The 22411-nt window shown below is 34.8% G+C and overlaps 3 protein-coding genes across 7 annotated transcripts; all 3 read right to left on the bottom strand.

The window, feature by feature from the left end:
* Positions 1-4338: 4338 nt before the first annotated feature.
* LOC146926747 (putative E3 ubiquitin-protein ligase ZFP1) lies at positions 4339-6285 on the bottom strand. The gene is made up of 2 exons (XM_085706962.1): positions 6140-6285; positions 4339-4735 (listed from the first exon to the last, which is right to left on the bottom strand). The coding sequence occupies exons 1-2, from the start codon at positions 6283-6285 to the stop codon at positions 4339-4341; spliced, it is 543 nt and encodes a 180-aa protein (XP_085563088.1).
* A 1941-nt stretch (positions 6286-8226) lies between these two features.
* On the bottom strand, positions 8227-11170 carry LOC146926746 (F-box protein CPR1-like). Its single transcript, XM_085706961.1, has 3 exons — positions 11153-11170; positions 10261-10989; positions 8227-8519 (listed from the first exon to the last, which is right to left on the bottom strand). The coding sequence occupies exons 1-2, from the start codon at positions 11168-11170 to the stop codon at positions 10270-10272; spliced, it is 738 nt and encodes a 245-aa protein (XP_085563087.1). The 3' UTR covers positions 8227-8519; positions 10261-10269.
* LOC146926745 (F-box/kelch-repeat protein At3g23880-like) lies at positions 10261-13390 on the bottom strand. 5 transcript variants are annotated; one of them, XM_085700246.1, is made up of 2 exons: positions 11929-13360; positions 10261-10360 (listed from the first exon to the last, which is right to left on the bottom strand). In XM_085700246.1, exon 1 carries the CDS (start codon positions 13230-13232, stop codon positions 11931-11933), a length of 1302 nt encoding a protein of 433 aa, XP_085556372.1. In that variant the 5' UTR covers positions 13233-13360; the 3' UTR covers positions 10261-10360; positions 11929-11930. The 5 variants fall into 5 exon arrangements, with proteins under 5 accessions (XP_085556372.1, XP_085556374.1, XP_085556369.1 ...); XM_085700248.1 differs by having other exon boundaries at positions 10341-10943; positions 11929-13390; XM_085700243.1 differs by lacking the exon at positions 10261-10360 and adding an exon at positions 10471-10931.
* Between the last annotated feature and the right edge of the window lie 9021 nt (positions 13391-22411).

Raw genomic sequence — 22411 nt, 5'->3', positions numbered from 1 at the left:
ACTTTTTCATACTTGATTAAATTCAGTAGCACATGAAAGGCTCAAATTATATGAAAGATGTGCTACAATATTGTATGGCTCACTTGATAGTGATATATGAAACTCCCTGAAGGATTTCATTTGCGTAATAGACACTATCAAAATTATTGAAAAGGTGACATCATTTGTCCATTTTAAGGATTTGGAAATGAATTCGTTATAATCGATTTTATGATAATGGTATAAAATATTATTAGAAATCCTGAAGAGATTCTAAAATTTGTTATTATATAAATGTTGATATGGACAAATCTAATTGATTATGTACTAGAATGATTGTGATGTCACTTGATGTGAGTAAAGATCATGTCCTCAAGAAAATTATGAACAACTTGAATTGGTCATGTGAAGACACTAATGTATTTTGCTTATTATATATATTGTGTTGTTTTAGTTTTGTCAATACAGATATTGCAGCAAAGTCAAACATACAATTTGTACCTCAGAGAAAGAACAATATTGCCCAGTTGTTTGAAAATGCTAACACCACATCAAGGAAGTGGAGAATGCTTTTCATTAAAGATTATGATTTTATACATACAAGAAACTTGTGGTATTCTAATTTTAAAAGGAGGTTCTTTCAAACAACTCAATATGAAGATATCTCAAGAGCCGCTAATTTGGAGAAGAGTATGAAGATAGATTATATCTTTCTACACAGTCACCGCCAAGTAAAGATTTTGAGTAACTGGTATAAAAGATTATTTAAACTTCTTTGTTGTCTTTATGAGGGGGAGACAAAAATGTGTTCTGCACTCTTTTTCCCTTAACCATGGTTTTATCCCACTGGGTTTTTCTGGTAAAGTTTTTAACGAGGCAGATTATGACACAAAAGGATGTTGTACTCTTTTTCCATCACTGAGATTTTTTCCCACTGGGTTTTTTATTAGTAAGGTTTTAATGAGGCATATCCTGATGGACATCCAAGGGGGAGTGTTATGAATATATTAACTTTAGTGGATGTCCATCCTTAGTCTTCCACCTTCCTATAACTCCATAAGTGAATGAATGGTTCTTCCACCTTCCTATAACTCCCATAAGTGAATGAATGGTTCTTCCACCTTCCTATAACTCCCATAAGTGAATGGATGGTTAGTGGTCCTTAATTACTTTGGTCATTCACTTGCTTATATTGTATCCTATAAATAGGACCTACATTTCCATGTAAAGTACACACTTGAGAAGCAATACACTATATCTTGTTCTCTCTTTGTTTCTTTCTCTCTATTATTCTTATATACTTTATAATATCTTGCAATGCTAAGGATCAATTTCATAACATGAGGAACTTAGTGTAAGGAATTTAGAACCGATGACAAGTGAATAATGAATGAAATTGTTGAAGGATTCATGGCTATTTATAGCCTTGAAACTATCCTAGACTATGAATGTAGTCCAAGGAGACATTTACAATGTCTAAACCGATCAAAAATAACATTAAATTCACGACAAATCCTCCAAACCTTTGGTTTATATAATTCAAACACATCTTAAACATTTTTGTTTATATAATTTGAATAGTCCCAGAACGTGTTTAACCTTGCTCAGCTAAAATAAAACATGACATACCATGGATCAACTAAATTAATATCTTTGTCGGGTTCCTCAACCAGAGCCTAGATCTCCTTGTAGTTTCTAGGCCAGATCAAATTTTTTGGAATATCTCCAACAAATTTGACCAATGAAGCGTCCAACTCGATCGGTTGTGTAGTACTGTACTGCAAAATTATCGAGAACATCGTTCTCACGTCGTCGTCATTTCTGAGCTTCATCTACGTGAACTGCACTCTTCCAGATGAGTCGGTCGACGTCGATACTCAACATTGTCTACCCTCCTTGTGTCTCTGTGGTTGATTTGACGGTTGACTCAGAGTTTGTGACATCATTCTGGACCCTGAACAGATGAAGTAGTTTTCCCATGTTGAAGTAAATTGCAGCTAGCTTGGTGTTTAGATCAAGAACCGTAATATCCATGATTTTTTTTTGGTGGTTTATTGGTTATGAAAACATGCACACTAATTTAAAGAAGTTTATGTGCGTTGTGAACCACAGAAAATGTCGGTGCAATGTGGACCACATGAAAAAAATTATATCCTGAACTGGTTCGAATTATATAATTTGAACTCTCCCTAACCAAATAAAGTGCCAAATTTAACACAGTCTTGAGCTTGTTCGGATTATATTAAACGAACAATTTTGGGAAGAGTTGCTCATTAAACACGTTTTTTCAAAGGTATTGACTAGTCAGACCACGTTTTACCACATATTTTTTACCGCAATTAATGGAAAATTACATTTTTTGCACTATCCTTCAGAAATTCCTCTCTGTAAATACTCATCAATCCTTCACAATTTCTCATTCCATCGTCTAACATTCCCCCTTATTTTTTCTTCTATAATGCCTTTCCAACGTAGGCATTTCGTACAAAAAGGTTACTCTAGCTTTTTAGGGGTTGTATGAATGGGCAAAAGACATGGTACCACTCAGCAAATCTGCACCATTTGTTTGGGTGTCAAGTTGACCTATTTGGGTGTAAGGTTGACCATCAAAGTTTCCTTTACCATATGTTTAGATTTAGCTGTTTAATTAATTTGTGTAATTAGCTTCAATGGCGATGTAAATGTACTTTGAAAAATATGATCTATTATTGAAATTAGAGTTTTATTTATTTCTTGTTTCTTTGCATCTTTTTCTTTTATTTTAGTCATGTCCAATAATTTGTTCTTATTATTATATTCAATTTTGTTCTGTAATTCTAAGTTTCATCCAGTTTCAAATTCTATACGTCGAATAGCTTTCGGATTTTACTTTCCGAGCAAAGACTAATTTGGAAAAAAAAATTATAGCGCGTAGGAAATCAATAGGGTGGTAAAAGTAATAGCCATATTAAAATCACAACTGATATCTCACGGCCCAGGCCCATAGTCCCTAACCCTAAAATTGAGCCCTCCCTCTCATTACTCAGAATATAAATAAGTTGTAGACGCATTGTTTTTCTCATCCATTCACTCATCTTCTTTGTTTTTCCTGTGTAGATCTAAAAAAAATTATTTCTCTTCATATCTAACTCTTCTTCACGATCCTTTAAAAAAACCCCTTCTTCTCGTTATTTGATTTTCATTTATTGTGTTTCTAGGTATTCTTCCTTTTATCAGAAACATATCACGATCTCTATGAGTCGACCAATTACATACGAAATTTAGTCAACAAGATTTATTAACAAACTCAATATTTGAGTTGTATCATTTCAACTCATTTTATACCCGATTTGATAATGTCAACATTGGTTTCAACGGTTTTTTAGATACGATAACTTAACAAGGGCGACTGTGTGTTCAATTTTGGGTCAAGTCAGTTCACAACACTTGATGATGATAAATGTGAAGATGACATTCAAGATGAAGATCTTATAATTCAATTAATCATACAGATTGAATCGACAAAGTACGAAAGGTATGCCATTAATATTGTATCTCTTTTTAAACTTTACTTCATTATAAATTGAATTTGAGCTTTCAATTTATTAAACCATATAAATTATTTACATAATTGATAATATTTTTCCCCTTTCAAATTATATTCAAATATTTTTTTTAATTTACGAATGTTTTCTGTTGTTGATAATCTATGAAAAAAATTAATAGCCAAAATTCTCTGTTATTTTTTAATTTAGGATCAGATTAGGCTCGGCTTATTTTAGGTTTATGTGTTTTTTAAAAGGATGTTGTTGCTTTAAATAAGTAAGTGCAAAGTCATCTAAAAGCTATTGCTTTAGACGATGATGAAGTGGAAATTTTGTTTGGTCCACTTCGAGAAATGCGCTTAGAAATTGAAGACATGTCTTATGAGAAATTTTTTGCATTGTGTGAGAGAGTTTTTAATGTTAGTAATGGTTTATCTGTTGAAACAGTTACAGCTCCATTGGAGATAAAAGTTTACACACCAAACCCTGGTAGTATTAATTTGGAAGAGTTCTCTTATGACGTCCAAGAAATTGATGTTTGCATAATATTTCAAACTTAATTTAAAGATAAAAAAAAAAAAAAGATTGGAATTCCTCTATGTAAGCATGAATATCATGTGGATTGCATAACAAAATGGTTTGTGACAAAAAATGAATGCTATATTTGCAAATCAGAAGCCTTGGATTCTACAAAGAATGATACATAGCAATCTATGAATTCTTTATAATATTAATAGATTTCTATGTATCATTCTTTGTAGAAGTCAAGGCTTCTGATTTGCAAATAGGGCATCAATTTTTTTATCACCAACCATTTTGTTATGCAATCGACATGTTATTCATGCTTACATTGAGGAATTCCAATCTTCTTTTGGTCTTTAAATTCAATCTGACATATTATGCAAGCATCAATTTCTTGAACGTCATAAAGGAACTCTTCCAAATTAATAATATTTGGGTTTCGTGTGTAAACTTTTGTCTCCAGTTGAGCTGTAATTGTTTCCTCTGATAAACCAGTACTTACGCTACAAATTCTCTCATCCAATGGAATAAATTCCTCATGAGACATGTCTTCAATTTCTAAGTGCATTTCTCGATGTGGATCAAGTAGAATTTCCACTTCATCATTATCTAAAGCAATTGCATTTAGCAGATTTTGCATTTCCTCATATAAAGCAACAACATCCTTTTCAGAAGCACATAAACTGAAATTAGGCAAGGCTAATTTTTTCCTAAATTATAAATAAATAGAGAGAATTCGGTTATTCAAAGAAAATGTTCATAAATTATCAACAACAAAAAAATATTCATAAATTAAAAACATATTTAAATATAAGTTTAAGGGAGAAAAATATGATCAATTATGCAAATAATTTATATTTATTAAATTAAATGATCGAATTCAATTTATAATGAAGTAAAACAGAGATTTAGTATTGATGGAATAGTGATTACATCAAGTGTGTGCGCACAAAAGTGTTTGCACTGTAATCTATCATATGATGTAATGTATCTAATCACTCTAAACAATCCTATAGGCTAGTGAGTTGAGGTACAAGTAATCTCAGTCAATTGTAGTTTTGACTTCTTCATTCTTATTATCCAATATATGTATGTGCGCACTTCAAGATCTCATGGCCATTGGGCATGAGAAACTCAATCTCCCTACAGCCACGTCATAACTAGAGTCGAGTCCTTGACATAGAGCTTCATTTTATGAGAGTGAATATCGATGGAGGAACAAAGCAATGATTGGAAGGGTTGAATCAAGCATGTTATTATTTGCTTGTAGGCTATGGTTGTGGATCAGGCAGAGATTCCAGTGCACAAGAGAATGAGGAGACGAGAGAAATTGAAAGATTGAAAAACGACAACAAAATTGAAAGATTTTGCTGATGGGGGTCTGCGGATCGTGTTGATTTGTGGTGTATGCCTATTGGCAGCTTATTGCATACTCTGTAGGCGGTCTCATTTACTCATCTTTCACTTTGATGTTTATATCATGCTCTATAGCCTATTGGTTGTGCCTGTGTTGATTCTAAGTCATGGCACTTCTTTAAACTATTTTGTGTATGATTTTCTTATGATGTAGTCATTCATATGCACATATTATGTCCATGTAGTCACATCTTGAAAAAACATCTCACCCAAAAGCACAAACCTATCCCATACATGCTATATTCATTTAATCACACTTAACCAAATATCACCACAACCAAGTTACACAGTTAAAAAACAAAAAATACCAAAACTTTAGAAATTGTGCAGGAAAAAAGTGTGGACTCATGCCATGCTTAAACCCATAGCACCAGCCTTACAATGTAGCTTACATAGCAAATTTAAAAATGTGTAGAAACCTTATGCAGACAAATTTCACGGAAACATATAAACTCACTAAACCACTCCAATTCTTGAGCTTTAGACTAATAGCAGTGACATATTCGAAATCCTCTGCTTCTAAATAGTATCGAAATGACTAATCATCACTACATGTCTTTATGATTCACGTGTAATTGACGACAACGATAGATCATTCACATGTTGTTGTGCCTACAAAAAGAAAAAATGACAGAATTGATGAATTTATATCAAATTATTTAATACAAAAAATATCAGCGACTATAAAGATCTAGTACCTATAACAATTCAAAACCATCTTTGCTACATGACTACATGAAAGAGGAAAATATTTCTTTCCATCATCACCATTTTTGCTACTAAGTTTAGTAACTCCAAAACCTATAGGCTGGGGCATATCTCTTGTAATACCCTCTAAGTTCATCTTTAGAGTTAAATATAGTTCCAACCTTAGGTATTTCATCTCCATCAACAATATTTGGTTCTAAACTATCATCACATTTATTATTTCCTTGGTAGATTTCCTCTTCATCGAAAGATAAAAATACTTCTTCCACTAATGCAATAAATTCAAAAAAGAACAAGAAGAAAAAAACTTAATCAACTAAAAGTACAAGTGATATAGGAAGAGCACCGGAATAAGCTTTAAATACAAATCTAGGCTAATCCATATCCGTTTCAAAATCGCAATTGACTTAATCATAAATTAAGGTAGTTATCATTTGATCAGCTATGAATGATAAGCCAATTTATAGGAGTGAACTTACTTTATTTTTTCTGATTTGTTCCTATCACAACTTCACATTTTCTGATCACAACTTTACGGATTGAAAGGAGTGAATAACTGTCCTTATCCGTTGTCGCTTACTCAGATTTGTGTTAAGGGTTCTTTGAAGATGGGTGTCCTTCGAGCTGAGCAGCTTCCTTTTTTTGATTGACGTTTTGCACAACCGCAAATCATGCCAATTGTCTTACTTTTTGTGTGATGGATGCTGGTGGGTCGGTTATTTTGCTTCGAGATCGGGAGCTGGTGTCCTTCTGCAATCTTGTTTTGACTGGCTAGGTGTTTCTCTGGTGTACCGGGGGTGAGGTGGCCTTATGAATTGGTCCTAAAGATTGGTGGGCCGATCACTTTTGATTCGAGATCGGGAATCAGTTTTTTGGTTCAAGTTTGATTTTGGGCTTTGTTAGGTGTTCTTTCGGTGGACCAGAGGTTGTGCGGTGGTGGAGTCTGATTGATCTTAGAAAAGGTGTATGTGGCTCAGTTTGATGATGAGGACTAGGTTTTCTGTTACAAAGGTTTTCTTTTGGAAGTGAGTGGTGACAATTGGTGTCATGGATGTCGCTTTTCAGTGGTCGGTTGTATAGGATTCTATTTTAGTCGGGGTTGTTCATTTTGGTGGGTGATGTACTTTTGGGTGTTGATTGTAGGGGTTTCTTTGTTGGTGTTTTATTCTCAGGTGTTCCGCCTATATACGGCGCATTTTAATAAACTTTTGTTGATTAAAAAAATAACCTCTGATGCAGGGTGTGGGTCTGTGTTAGGGTCTTGTAGAGTTTGCTTTAGGTTAGGAATTAGCAGGTAAAATTCCTTATTTAGCGGGAAGTGGGCAACTCATTTCTTTTATTTAATATTTTAATCATAAATTAAGAATATTATAATTAAATTTGAAGATTTTGCATACACCCTCCAAAACCGTACTCTAATACAATTTTTTAGTTTCCCAAATCATGAGAGTTTTGTATTAAAATTAACCCCCCCCCCCCCCCCCCCCCCATTTTCCTCTACTTCTTCCACGCTCGTTCCTTTTCCCCAAAACCCTCCCCTTCCTATCCAAACTCACAAGCAAAGGTCAGTAAAAATTGGGTTCAAGCAAATTACGTAACATATACATTTGAAAACTTATAATTTGCATGTAAATTGCCTTCACTCATATCATTAGAACATCCAACAATCGTAATAGATACTCTTTCAACAATATAAACAGGCTGAGAGGATAAGCCATCACACAAAATATTCATACAATCTAATACTATAAAATGACAAGAATTTTATAGCAACATGAAGTAATATAAATACAAACAAGTAATATGGGGAAGAGAAACTCACATTCAATTAGTAGAAACCAAACTTCCGACGTAATCCTTGGTCTCCGACCAGAATATTTTATCAGTAATTCCGATTTTTTTTACTCTATTTGTCTCTACAGTTATAGATAAATGCCTTGTCGTTGTGATCATTTAACAATATCAGTGTATCCCCATTCTCAGAAAGATACAACATGATGAAATCTAATCGTTTAAGCTCCATTTCTGAAAAGAAATTGTTATAACTAATTTTGTATAATTGAAACCAAGACTCCTGAACTCCAAAATCCTTCATTTGCCATATAATAAAATGGGTTTTCTCAAAATCATGACAAACACACAGACAGTCCATCAACACCAGTAGTGATGTATGCGTTATATAACATTGATCTCCCTATTTCTTTTCAATTCTAAGCAATGTGAGACTTATTAAATATATGGTAGACAATAGCACATTCTAACTGATTGAAAAATTATGCTCCACAGTGTTGCTTCAAGATCTTCAATTCCAGCAGCCCTCTCATGTACTTTTTTAGCCACAGTGGCAAATGTCCGTACAATGAGTAATATCTGCAAAAGTGCATGTGATATGTAAGATTCATATACGCATAAAATAAAAATTCATTGTCATCATTTAATTTTGATCAATATCAACAATGAGCAAGTAAAAAAAAAAGGAAAAAGGGACAGTTGAAATATGCTTAAAGATTAATGTAGACCTTGGTAATATTCAACTTCGAATTTTTGGCTCAAGTTTAAATACTAATCACTAGTCTCTATGCTTATAATACTAGCCCCTGTAATGGATGACCAAAAGATAAAACAATAAGGGTTGAAAATGGAAATGAATAAGGGTTGACAATGGAAATGGAACATATGAATAAAGTGATAAAAGACAAGCAATCAAATTAATCATATTCCGATGTTAGGCAAAATGGAAATGAATAAGGGTTGAAAATGGAAATGGAACATATGAATAAAGTGATAAAAGACAAGCAATCAAATTAATCATATTCCGATGTTAGGCAAATTCATCATATATTAGTTCGAGTATGCTTACTTTCAATTTCATAATACTATGAATTATATTAATAATGCAAAGGTTATTTGCTAAATAATAAGATCTGAAGCATTTGATAGTGTTAAGATCTATAACAGTAACATACTAGTAAGAGTCGAGTTATATTATAAGGGTTTTCATGGTAATTCATAACTTACTAACATAAATTATGAAATTCTATACAAGCTACTGTTAGAGTCATCAAACACCGATTAATTATAGCAGCTCACAAATTAAACGTTGATAGCAAGTTAAAAGGGTAATGCTCGGGGGCACTGGTTAAGAAGTCAAATAGACCCTAAAATTAATTAGGAGTTATAAAGAAAGAACCCCAGCTAACCAGAAAACATTGATTGCATTGAAGGAAGAACCCAACTCTTCAAACTAATTGCAAATAATAAGTGTTTTATTTGGCTAAAAGAGTACAAAACTGTACACACTAAGACAGACAGCAGCAAAAGATATTAAATAACTTAGATTCAAAATGTCAATCTCATCACTTTGCACAATGATGCTAAGATAAGATTGGCAAAGAAATCCATATAAGTTATCTTAGATACTTAATCAAACAACTTCAAAAAATTACCATTGAAAATCTCAGCACTAGTAAAATGATTTCTCTCTGACTATCAATTGATATTGCAATAGAAAGCAAAGAACTCACTTGAACACAGAGGAGGAAAAAATACATACAAGATGAAGTAAACAATGAACATGACCCTGCTGTATAGTATTTATTATTCATGAAAAAAGGGTACATCATTAAAACAATTGAAGCTAGTAGCTACTTAAGTTGTTAACAAAACTGACCAGCCCCGTGTTTTGGATAAACAATGTCCCCAAATCCTATCAAGGCTTTTGATCCACCAAGCAGAAAGTTGATAAATGATAAACTATTGTGCGCTAATACATTTATTAAACTCTTCTAGAAGAGATATATTAGGAATCTAGATGAAAATGAGTAGTGGAAGCAGCAGATTAGAAACTATTTAACGAGTACAGACATTACAGACATAACAGAGGGAAGACAAATAATACGCAAGTAAATGAAGACAAATTCATCCAATTCATTAGAGCCAAACATCCAACAGTGGTTAATAGATACTTATTCAGCAATATAAACAAGCTAAGAAGCTAAGCCATCACAGAAAATATTCACACAATCTATCATTATAAACTGACAAGGATTTTATAGCAACATACATGAAATAACATAAATTCAAACAAGTACTATGTGGAAGAGAAACTGACATTCAAGAATCAACGAGTTGAAACCAAACTTTCAACATAACCCTTTGCCAAAGACCACATTATAGTATTAGTAATTCCAATTTTCTCAATTCTATTGTCTCTGCAGTTACAAATTAATGCACCTTCATATTTATCATTTGTCAATATTAGTGTATCACCTTTCTCAGAAAGATACAATGGCAACAGATTCAAATATTTATACTCCATTGCTGAAAATAAATTCTTATAACTGATTTTATATAATTGAATCCAAGACTCTTGAACTCCAAAATCCTTCATTTGCCATATTATAAAATGGGTTTCCTCATAATCATGACAAAAACAAAGACAGCCCATCAAAACCACAAGCTTTGGCCGATAACATGGCACCTTATCAAAACCCCGAGGCAGCAACAGTTGAGTGTATGTCTCAGTGGAGAGATCAATTGAAAGAATCACATATTGCTCAATAGTAATACTGCTATGTTTCAAAGACAAACAATCTTCCTCAAAGTAATCGCGAACAGCCAACCACTTAACGGTGCCGCCACTCAAATACACACTGCCATGATTAGTAGCACAATGAGACCTATAAAGTGGAATCACAGGAAAATATTGAATATTTCTCCGAGAATTATCCCCCAAGCTGAAAATTTTCACCATGCTTCTTGCTGCATTGCCATGTTCCTTTGCTATACAGAGAACTACCACCGTATAAGTCTCGGTGAAAGTATCATAACCAAAAGAGTACTGAAAAGAACAATTTGAATAGGGCAAAAAAAATTCAAATTTAGTTCTAGTGGATGGGTTCCAGAAACTGAGCAATGAAGTATGTACATCAATCAAGCAGATCAATACTTCTTCCACTAATGCAAAGTGATATACGAAGAGCATCAGAATAAGGTTTATATACAAATCTAGGCTCATCCATATCAGTTTCAAAATCAAATTTCAAAATCGCAATTGTCTTGATCATAAATTAAGGTAGATATCATTTGATCGGCGATGGGTGATAATCCAGTTTATAGGAGTGAACTTACTTGATTTTTTCTGATCTGTTCCTATTACAACTTCGTTTATGGGGAGTTTTGCTATTTTCTGACCACAGCTTTACGGATTGAAAGGAGGGAATAACCGCCGGTGCAGGGTGTGGGTCTATGTTAGGGTCTTGTAGAGTTTGCTTTAGGTTAGGAATTAGCGGGTAAAATTCCTTATTTAGCGGCAAGTGGGCAACTCATTTCTTTTGTTTAAAATTTTAATCATAAATTAAGAATATTATAACAACATAGATTAAATTTGAAGAATTCACATACACCCTCCAAAACCCTCCTCCAATACAATTTTTAATTCCCCCAAATGATGAATTTTGTCTTATGAAGAAAAATTAACAACCCAAAGCCCTCCACTTCCTTCCTCTCCAAACTCGCAAACAAAGTCTTAGTACAAGTTGGGTTCAGGCAAATCACGTAACATATACATTTGAAAACTTATAATTTGCATGTAGATTGTCTTCATTAATTCAATTCATTAGAGCCTAACATCCAACAATGGTAATAGATACTCATTCAACAATATAAACAGGCTAAGAGGCTAAGCCATCGCACAAAATATTGGCACAATCTAATACTATAAAATGACAAGAATTTTATAGCAACATGAAGTAACTTAAATACAAACAAGTAAACTCACTTTCAATTAGTCGAAACCAAACTTTCGACGTAATCCTTGGTCTGCGACCAGAATATTTTATCAGTAATTCCAATTTTCTTGACTCTATTGTCTCTGCAGTTATAGATAAATGCCTTTTTGTTGTCATCATTTAACAATAGCAGTGTATCCCCATTCTCAGAAAGATACAACATGATGAAATCTAACAGTTTAAGCTCCATTGCTGAAAAGAAATTGTTATAACTAATTTTATATAATTGAATCCAAGACTCCTGAACTCCAAAATCCTTCATTTGCCACATAATAAAATGGGTTTTCTCAAAATCATGACAAAAACAAAGACAGTCCAACAACACCACAAGCTTGGGTGGAAAAAGTGGCAGCTTATCAAAACCCTGAGGCAGCAAAAGTTGAGTGTGTGTTTCAGTGGAGAGATGAAGTGAAAGAATCACATATTGCTCAATAGTAACATCACTCGTAGATAAAAAACCTGAACCAAGGTAATCGCTAACGGCCAACCAATTAACAGTACCTCTCAAATACACACCATTGTTGTAATGACTATGAACCCATAAAAGTGGAATAACAGGGAAAGGATGAATATTTCTCCAAGAATTATCCCCCAAAGTGAAAATTTTCACCATGCTTCTTGCTGCATTGTCATGCTCCTTGGTTATACAGAGCGCTACCACCTTATAAGTTTCGGTCAAAGTATCGTAACCAAACGAGTATTTAAAAGAAAAATCCGAAGAAGCTGAAATAAAATCAGATTTAGTCCTAGTGGCTGGGTTCCAAAAACGGAGGCATGAAATATGAATATTAACCAAGCAGATCAATCCATTACATGAACCAGCAACTAACCAACTACCGCCATTCTCTATCAATCGACGGAAATAATCATAAAGAATGGTAGGCGTCCATGAAATCTCGAGCAAACGAGAAACTGGGAAGGTTAGGACTTCATAAACTGATATATTCTCGGAATTTAGAAAGGAAGTTATTGCTAGGTGCGGATTTCGTGATGATTTATTGAGATGCATTTGAACAAAGTGAGGATTGGAAATGAGAGTTTTGAAAGAATTGTTAAGGCACCTGAATTTCATAAGTGTTTTAACGGAGAGCCATGAGAATATTTCTATGATGAATTCATCAGGGAAGACTTCCGACAATGATGGCCGCTTCTCCAAAGCTTCCTCTCCCATTGAGCCGTGCATGTCTTCAAGTAGAACCCTAACCACTGAAACCAAAACATGGCAAATAAATTGAGTTTGTGAATTTATATAAACTCTCATTCTGTGAAATAACTTCGATGACCAAGAATCCATTCTGTAAATCTATGGCATTAGGATTTGAAGAAAGATGATGGAGCTGTTTGAGGGTTTGAAATGGGGTTGGGGGTTTGGGTGATGGGTGAGAAATGGATTTGGGTAGTCGGAATTTTGTAGCGCATTACGACGACATTAGATTCTAAAAATATTTCGGTAAATTTTGTTAGTTTTAATGCTTTAATTTATCAAAAAAAAAATATTTAAAGAAGTATAGTAACACGTTTTAAATGTGAATAAGTTGAGTATTTCTGATTCAAACTCCAACTCTGGATATACACCCCGGTCACTATTATAAGCAAAAATCAACATTTTGGATTCATTCATTTAATGATGTATATGGTCTATAATAAATACCAAATACATCATTAAATGAATGAACCTACAATATTGTTTTTTGCTTATAATAATGACCAGAGAGTGTATTATATTTCTATTAATTGAGTTAAGCTCACGAGATACTGTAACCAAGAGTTAAGATTTTCTCCATTTTACAATACAAATACAATATTTTATTTAGATAGATATATTATATTTAGTGGGTCATATCACTTAGTTATCTTACAACTTTTAATAATAAAAAAAAATGGTGTGTATCTCTTTTTAAATAAAAGAAGTGAAGTTTTTTTTGAAAGAATAAAAGAAATGAAAATAATTATAAATGGATTAGATCCTAACCTCGTAATGAGGTCAGTCTGGGATCCGGATTAGGAATTTTAAGATACTAAAGTTACCATAACTTTGCCTAAATCTTGCTCGTTGGATGGATCAAGTGTTTTTCGACAATGCCATGCGTCCAATTACTTTTTAAAATTTTTAAGAAAAGCTTAAAACATTCTGAACCGGGATAAGCTTAAAACGTTTAGACACTCTTTTCCCTTTCACGACCCATTGTTTAACCCGCTTCATTCCAATGTCCTGAAATACCATAAACTATGATGCATTGGGCTAAAAGTCCTTGACCAAGTTCACATATGTTGGCCCATTTAGCATTCTGAAATACTCAGACAGCTCCTGTGTCTCTATTAAACCTTCCATGTTTACTTCGTACTTCTTGAGTGAAGTAAAATCCACTGGTGACTCTATTTGGACTATCAAGGATTCCCATGGAATATCCATAGTCTTTTCTTTGTAGATGAACCCAGATTCTGATACGCTTTGCTTGTTTGATGTAGATTCTGAAACTTTTGAGCTTGATGATGCCATTTGATGATTGACGAAGATTTGAAGAAGATGAAGATTTTAGGGTTCTAAGTTTGAGAGAATGCGCTTACTTCGCAAAAGGTTTGAGAACAAATGTGTTTGTTGTCAGTGAGTAGTGTGTGAATTGACAAAGTGTTAAAAGTAAAACGATTGCAATTCAAAAGAGACAAACAAACATAACATTAATGACAAAATTGGGGGCGCGTGAAAAGTACTTTCAAAGCTTTAAAATCATCATTGCCCTTTTTAGTTATACACCAACACATACAGGCCACGTAAGAAGTTCACAGAGTAACTACCAAGTTAGTGGGCCAGAAGTTACTTTAAAAAGTAACTCCCAACGTTTCCACTAATTCAACTATTCAGAAGCAACAAATCCAGCTTCTGGACTTCAGATGCTGATGTCATCATCAGAAGCGAGTTTTCCTCAGAACCTCAATAAAGAGCTTCTGATGGACTACCGCTTCTGAACTAACTTCAGAACCTAAAATCCTATTCAGGAGCAAGCAAACATTTAATCAGACACGAAGTGCATGTTCAAATTTTTCTTTATAAAATCAAATCTTTCAACAGTTAAAGGCTTAGTAAATATATCAGCCCATTGATTTTCAGTATCAATGAATTGTATATCTAAAATTCCTTTTTGAACATAATCTCTGATAAAATGGTGTTTGATTTCAATGTGCTTAGCTCTTGAATGCAAAATTGGATTTTTAGACAAACAAATAGCAGCAGTATTATCACAATAAATGGGAATACTGTTAGCAGTTATCTGATAATCTTCCAACTGATGTTTCATCCAAAGTAGTTGTGTACAACAACTTGCAGCTGAAATGTATTCTGCTTCTGCTGTAGACATAGCAATAGTTGTTTGTCTTTTGCTAGCCCAGGATATAAGATTATCACCCAGAAATTGACAATTGCCACTGGTTGATTTTCTTTCAATCCTATCACCAGCATAATCAGCATCACAGAATCCAATCAGCTTATAATCTAAGGATTTCCTATAAAGGAGTCCAAGATTAGTTGTTCCCTTCAAATACCTGAAGATTCTCTTGACAGCTGTCATATGAGATTCTTTAGGATCTGATTGGAATCTTGCACACAAGCATACACTGAATAAAATATCTGGCCTAGATGCAGTGAGGTATAACAAAGAACCAATCATACCTCTATACAGCTTCTGATCTACTTTAGCTCCTTCATCTTCTTTGCTCAGGTTGCACGTAGGATGCATTGGAGTGTTCATCACTTTACAATCTTCAAGTTTGAACTTCTTCAGAAGCTCCTTTGTGTACTTTGATTGATGAACATAGACTCCATCTTTGCATTGATTGATTTGAATGCCAAGGAAGAACTTCAGCTCTCCCATCATGCTCATTTCAAATTCATCCTGCATTAACTCAGAAAATTCCTTGCAAAGAGATGCATTAGTAGAACCAAATATTATATCATCAACATATATTTGCACAACAAGAATATCTTTCCCAAGGGTCCTTCTGAAGAGTGTAGTGTCAACCTGTCCTCTCTTAAAATCATTTTTGATTAAGAAATTACTTAGTCTATCATACCAAGCTCTGGGAGCTTGTTTCAAGCCATATAGTGATTTCTTCAGTTTAAAAACATGGTCAGGATACTTAATATCCTCAAATCCAGGAGGTTGCTTAACATACACTTCTTCTTCTATGACACCATTGAGAAATGCACTCTTGACATCCATCTGATATAATATTATGCCATGATTAACTGCATAGGAAAGAAGTAACCTGATTGCTTCCAATCTTGCAACTGGAGCAAACGTTTCAGTGTAATCAATGCCTTCTTGTTGACTATACCCTTGTGCAACAAGTCTGGCTTTGTTTCTTGTTACTTCACCTTGCTCATTCAGCTTGTTTCTGAATACCCATTTTGTTCCAATAATGTTCTTGTGCTGAGGTTTGGGTACCAGATCCCACACATCATTTCTTTGAAATTGATTCAACTCTTCTTGCATAGCTAGGATCCATCCATCATCTGAAAGTGCTTCATCAACTGTTGTAGGTTCAATCATTGAGATTAGTCCAATCATTGACTCTTCTTGTCTGAAATGTGATCTTGTTCTTCTTGGACTATCTTTGTTTCCAATGATTAGCTCCTCAGGATGTGAAGACTTGTGTTTGAATGTGTTTCTGGGAGGATCTTCTTGATGTGAGCCATCTTGTGCTTCATCAGAAGCAGTTTCATCTTGCGCTTCTGATGTGGGTTCAGCTTCTGGACTATCTTCAGACTCAGCTATCTGATCAGGTTCTGGAGTAGCTTCAGGAACCTGTATCTCTGCAAAACTTTCACCTTGCTTTGAAGTTTTATCTTCAAGCTCCTTGTCATCAAATTTAACGTGCATAGATTCTTCAACACAGAGTGTCTCTGAATTATACACTCTGTATGCCTTTGACCTTTCAGAGTAACCTAAAAAGATTCCTCTTTGGGCCTTGGCATCAAATTTCTTTAGGTAGAGCTTGTTGTTCAGAATGTAACATGTACATCCAAATTGATGAAAGTAAGAGATATTGGGTTTTCTTCCTTTAAAGAGTTCATATGCTGTTTTCTCCAAAATAGGTCTAATATAGATCCTGTTTTGAACATAGCATGCTGTATTCACTGCTTCTGCCCAAAAATGTTTTGGTAAATTGTTTTCATGAATCATGGTTCTGGCCATTTCTTGTAAAGTTCTATTCTTTCTCTCTACAACTCCATTTTGTTGTGGTGTTCTAGGAGAAGAGAATTCATGGAAAATTCCATGTTTTTCACAAAAAGCTTCAAATGGCTCATTTTCAAATTCTCCACCATGATCACTTCTGACTTTCAAAATTTTTGATTCTTTTTCAGATTGAATTTGAGTGCAGAAGCTACTGAATACATCACACGCAACATCTTTACTCTTAATGAATTTCACCCAAGTCCATCTGCTGTAATCATCAACAATGACTAATCCATATCTACTTCCATATAAGGATGCAGTACTCACTGGTCCAAATAAATCAATATGGAGTAATTCTAAAGGTCTTGAGGTTGAAACAATGTCTTTGGTTTTAAAAGATGATTTCACAATTTTCCCTCTCTGACATGCACCACAAAGTGCATCTGAATGATAGTCAATGTCTGGTAGCCCTTTCACAAGTTGTAACTTACTAAGCTTAGAGATTAACCTCCAGTTAGCATGTCCCAACCTTCTGTGCCACATCCATTTCTTATCATTCACTGATAGTAGGCAAATCACCTTCTGATCAGCCAGTTCAGAAAAATTGATTTTATAGACATTGTCAACTCTCTTTCCCTTGAACACAATGGATTTGTCTTCCTTGTTGATTACTGTACAGTTGGGTTTTTCAAAAAGCACATCATAACCATTATCACAAAATTGACTAATGCTCAAAAGGTTATGTTCAAGACCATCTACCAACCATACATTATTAATTGAGGTAGAGGAATTACCAATAGTTCCTGTACCTATGATCTTGCCTGACTGGTTGCCTCCAAATTTCACATTTCCTCCCTCTTTCATTGTTAGGCTGAGGAACATGGACTTGTCTCCTGTCATGTGTCTTGAGCAACCACTGTCTAGGTACCATGACCTTTGCTTTGGCACTGCTCTTAGACATACCTGCATCATTGACGTTTTTAGATTTAGGTACCCATTGTTCTATGGGTCCTGGAAGGTTAGTACTTAAGGCTTTACTCTTCACTTCTTGTACCTTGTGCTGTGAGTTGGGTTGCTTCTGATTAACCATTACCTTAGGTTTTGGTACTTCAGAAGCAGTAACTGTCTTCTTCTGAAACTTAAACTTCAGAACCCCAGATTTTGGTTTCACCAGACTCTGAGGAATAGGTTCTGATCTTTTCAGGATCCTAACCTTTGAAGTCTTGGAATCAGATTTGATCATAACCTTTGACTTAGAGTTCTTTGGCTTTGAAGTAATCTTAGCCTTAGAACTAGAAGCTTCAGGTTCTGATTGAACAACAGTTTCCAACTCAGCACCTTCTGGTACAAAGAATGTTTTCAGACCTTCCTTGATGCATTCACAACAAGACTTTAGATTGGTTTTATCAAGTTTCACTTCTGGAAAACCAATTCCTCTGCCATTGTTCTTGTAAATGCTATAAATCATAGAAGCTACTCTGCTTCTGTCAATGCCAGATATAATGAAATCTTCAAGAGCAATTTCATGATTACTTAAAGGTTTTTCATTACACTTTTCTTGTAGCTTCTGACATAAGAACCTGAGCTGGTCTTCATATGTTTTACACATGAAGTCAAAGCCCCTAAGTCCTTGTTCAGAAGCTTTCAGATCCAATAGAGTTGATTTTTGCTGTTGTACCAAATCAGCATATTTTTCTTTTAAATCCTTCAACTCATTGGTTCTTACTTCAAAATGTGTAAGAAGTTCTTTAAGTGACTCAACAAGTTCATCTCTGGGAATTTTGGAATATACCTCATTTTCATCTTCTGAGTCTGAATCTGATCCAGCTTCTGAAGTTGCTGTTGCTACCAACCCAACAGCTACCTTTGCATCTTCATCAGCTTCCTCTTTATCAGATCCAGATTCACTACCCAAATCATCCCAGGTTGCCATTAAACTCTGCTTAATCTGCTTCTTGAATTTGCTTGGTTTGAATGTAGACCTCTTTGACTTGTCCTTTGACTTTTCTCTTTGAAGATCAGGGCATTCAGCAATGAAGTGTCCAGGCTTCTTACAGTTGAAGCATCCCTTCTGATCTTCTTTCTTTGAGCTTCTGGAGTTACCCCTTCTGGAGAGAAACTTTCTGTTCTTCTTGGCCAGATATTGAAGTCTGTTTGAGAGCATGGCCATTTCAGCAGCATCTGGTTCAGAGTCTGAACTTGACTGTTCTTCCTCTTCAGATTCAACCACTTTGAGAGCTTTTGATGACTTGCCTTTGGATGGAAGAGCTATTGATTTACTCTTCTTAGTAGACTCATGTTCATTAAGACTTAACTCATGAACTTTGAGAGAACTAACAAGATCTTCGACACTTAAAGTGTTTAAATCTTTAGCTTCCTCAATGGCAGTCACTTTTGATCTCCATCTGGCAGGTAAGCTTCTGAGAATCTTGCTTACATGATCAGAAGCAACATAGCTCTTCTTTAGAATCTGTAGCCCAGAAACTAAGGTTTGAAACCTTGAGTACATCTCCTCAATAGTTTCATCATCCTTCATCTTGAATAACTCATACTGATGTACAAGCAGGAGAGCCTTTGCTTCTTTGACCTTCTTGCTCCCTTCATAATTTGAACAGAGAGAAGCAAACATAGCTTTAGCAGTGGATTTGTCACTCATCTTCATGTATTCTGCTTTGGGTATGGCAGTGACAAGAGCTCCTCTGATAATATGATGCTTCTTGTAAAGTTTCCTCAGTTCTGGAGTATGTTTCTTTCTATCCACAGCAGCTCCTTCTTCATCAAGGACCAAATCACCAACACCATCTTCCAGAATATCCCATAATTCTTCATCCAGGCTCATGATGTAACTGTAAAAGTTGGTCTTCCACCAAGAGAACTCTTCAGCATCTCCATTGAACTTTGGAACTTTTCCAACACTGGTTTTCTTACTATCACTATAATCATGTGAGACATGTTTATAGCTAGTATCACTAGAACCAGAACCATTAGGAGGAGGAGTAGTCATGTTCTTCTCAGATCTTTGACTGTTGCACGGTTAAGTGTTACACAACAGACCAAGGCTCTAGATACCAATTGAAGGTGAGAAAAACACAAGAAGGGGGGTTGAATTGTGTTTTGAAAAATTCTTCGTTTCTCTAAACAACTGAATACACTGATCAGAAGCTAAGTGAGATAGCTTCTGAAGTGATGATCAGAATCTAAATGCAGCGGAATAAAACAGAGAGAGAGAAGAAGAACGACACAAAGCAATTATACTGGTTCCTTCCACAATCCGGAAGTAGTCCAGTCCCCCTTGCACTTCCAAGGAGATTTCACTATGAGTAATATCTGATTACAAATGCTCAAGCACACAAGCAAGAGACTTCCAATGCTCAAGCACACAAGCAAGAGACTTCCTTTGCTCAAGAACACAATCAAGAGACTTCCTGCTCAAGCACAACTGCAAGAGACTTCCTAACTAAACAAAATTACACAGAAAATTGTTTAAGTTTGAACACTTGATATACAATCAGAGGTGCTCACAATACAAATCAGATACAGACTCAATGGACTTAAGAATTTCTAAAATATGACTTTGAGACACAGAAATTCTAAGTGAATGCAGAACAATTTCAGCAGAGGTTTGGTACTTGTGAAAATCTTGTGAGTCTTTCGTTCAGCGTTCTTGCATTACCAATTCTCTAGGTCTTCACTCCTTTATATAGAGGTGTGAAAGAGACGTTGTGAAATTGCCAGCACACCAAAGAGTCGTTGTTGAAGCTTGATCTTTCACCAATGATCTTTTGCCTGATTTGGTTGTTGTCCTATGAAGAACAAATTTGAAATCCATTCCTTATCCAAAGGAACATCTATGCAGGCGAGACCGTATTCTGGAGCTGTTTTCTTGTCTTGAAGCGCAGACACAAAACAGAGTAGTGGAGAACGTGGTTGTACAATTCGTACAAAGTACAATGTCAACGCTTTCGTCCAAATTGCAAACATACACCTTCAAACACCTTTGAAATGACCGTTGCAAACTTCACTAATCCTTTGTTTGTGTTTTCGAATCCAATAGACAGCTTTTGCATTGATAATTCTTCAATTCTTGATTCTTTGCAAATCCAGTTGATATTCAGCTTCTGGTGAAATGGCTTCTGATGAGGCAGCTTCTGATGATGCAGCTTCTGATGATGCAGCTTCTGATGATGCAGCTTCTGATGAGATGACTTCTGCAGCTTCTGATGATGCAGCTTCTGATGATGTGGCTTCTGGACCTCTTGTCTTCAGGAGCACTATTCTTCAGGAGCAGCTTACTTCAGGAGCGCTATTTCTTCAGGAGCAGCTTGACTTCAGGAGCGCTTTTTCTTCAGGAGCAAGTTGCCTTCAGGAGCGTCCAAGCTTCAAATTTTTGTTGTTTCCATAGCTCTTTATTTGCTCATTCAGAACCAATGATGATGTAACTTTATAATTATGGTCCTGTACACTTGAACAAATATTAGCTAGTCCAATTTACAATTTTTAATACCTTGTTATCATCAAAACTCTTTAAGGTTCATTGTTAAACACATTTTGTTCCAACAATCTCCCCCTTTTTGATGATGACAAACAAAAGTATTTAAAATTGATCAATTGTTGTTAATCTAATTAACAAGTTGACTTTGGGGTTCTGAGGTTTGTAAGCTCAGAATCTGAGGTTTGTAAGCTCAAACTCCCCCTGAGTCTGATAGTCTTTAAGGTGAGGTTTGTAAGCTCCCCCTAAGTTCTATCCAGGTTAATTAAATTCATTTTTCGCGCAATAATATTATCAGAGCTTAAAAGCAAAATTGAATCATTGAAGGAATTAACTTATAGATAAGAAGAATGGTTCAATTAACTTTACTTGAATTTTGATACTCCTTCGTTCATTCATAGCTTATACCAATAAGGTAAAAAGATAGAAGTTTTTCAAAAATTTCAAATGCCATTAATGGGGCTCAGAGCCTTTAAATACTTGTCACATATACTCCCCCTTTTGTCATTATCAAAAAAATTAAAATAAATTTAAGCACAAAAGACAAAAAGATATGAGAAAAACTCAAACGTGAGAGAGTATATTAAGCAATGAACTAAATAAATCAGAGCAAAAATCATGTATATTCAATTTGTCAGAAGCAGCTAAACAGTCAGAATCAGTAAGCATTCAGAAGCAAAAGAAATAAGACAAGATGATTTCAGAGGCAAGGACTAAGAAATTTTAAAACAAACAACAAACAAAGAAAAACACAAGGGTGTGCAACTAAGGGTTGGTTTGTTGTTGTTTCTTCATCTCTTCCATTTCTTC

The sequence above is a fragment of the Medicago sativa genome, chromosome 4 (assembly GCF_051527215.1).
Source record: "Medicago sativa cultivar Bolivia chromosome 4, Bolivia_mono, whole genome shotgun sequence".
NCBI classification, from domain to species: Eukaryota; Viridiplantae; Streptophyta; class Magnoliopsida; order Fabales; family Fabaceae; genus Medicago; species Medicago sativa.
Note: the sequence above shows the minus strand (reverse complement) of the source record. Positions and strands in the feature narration are given on the sequence as shown.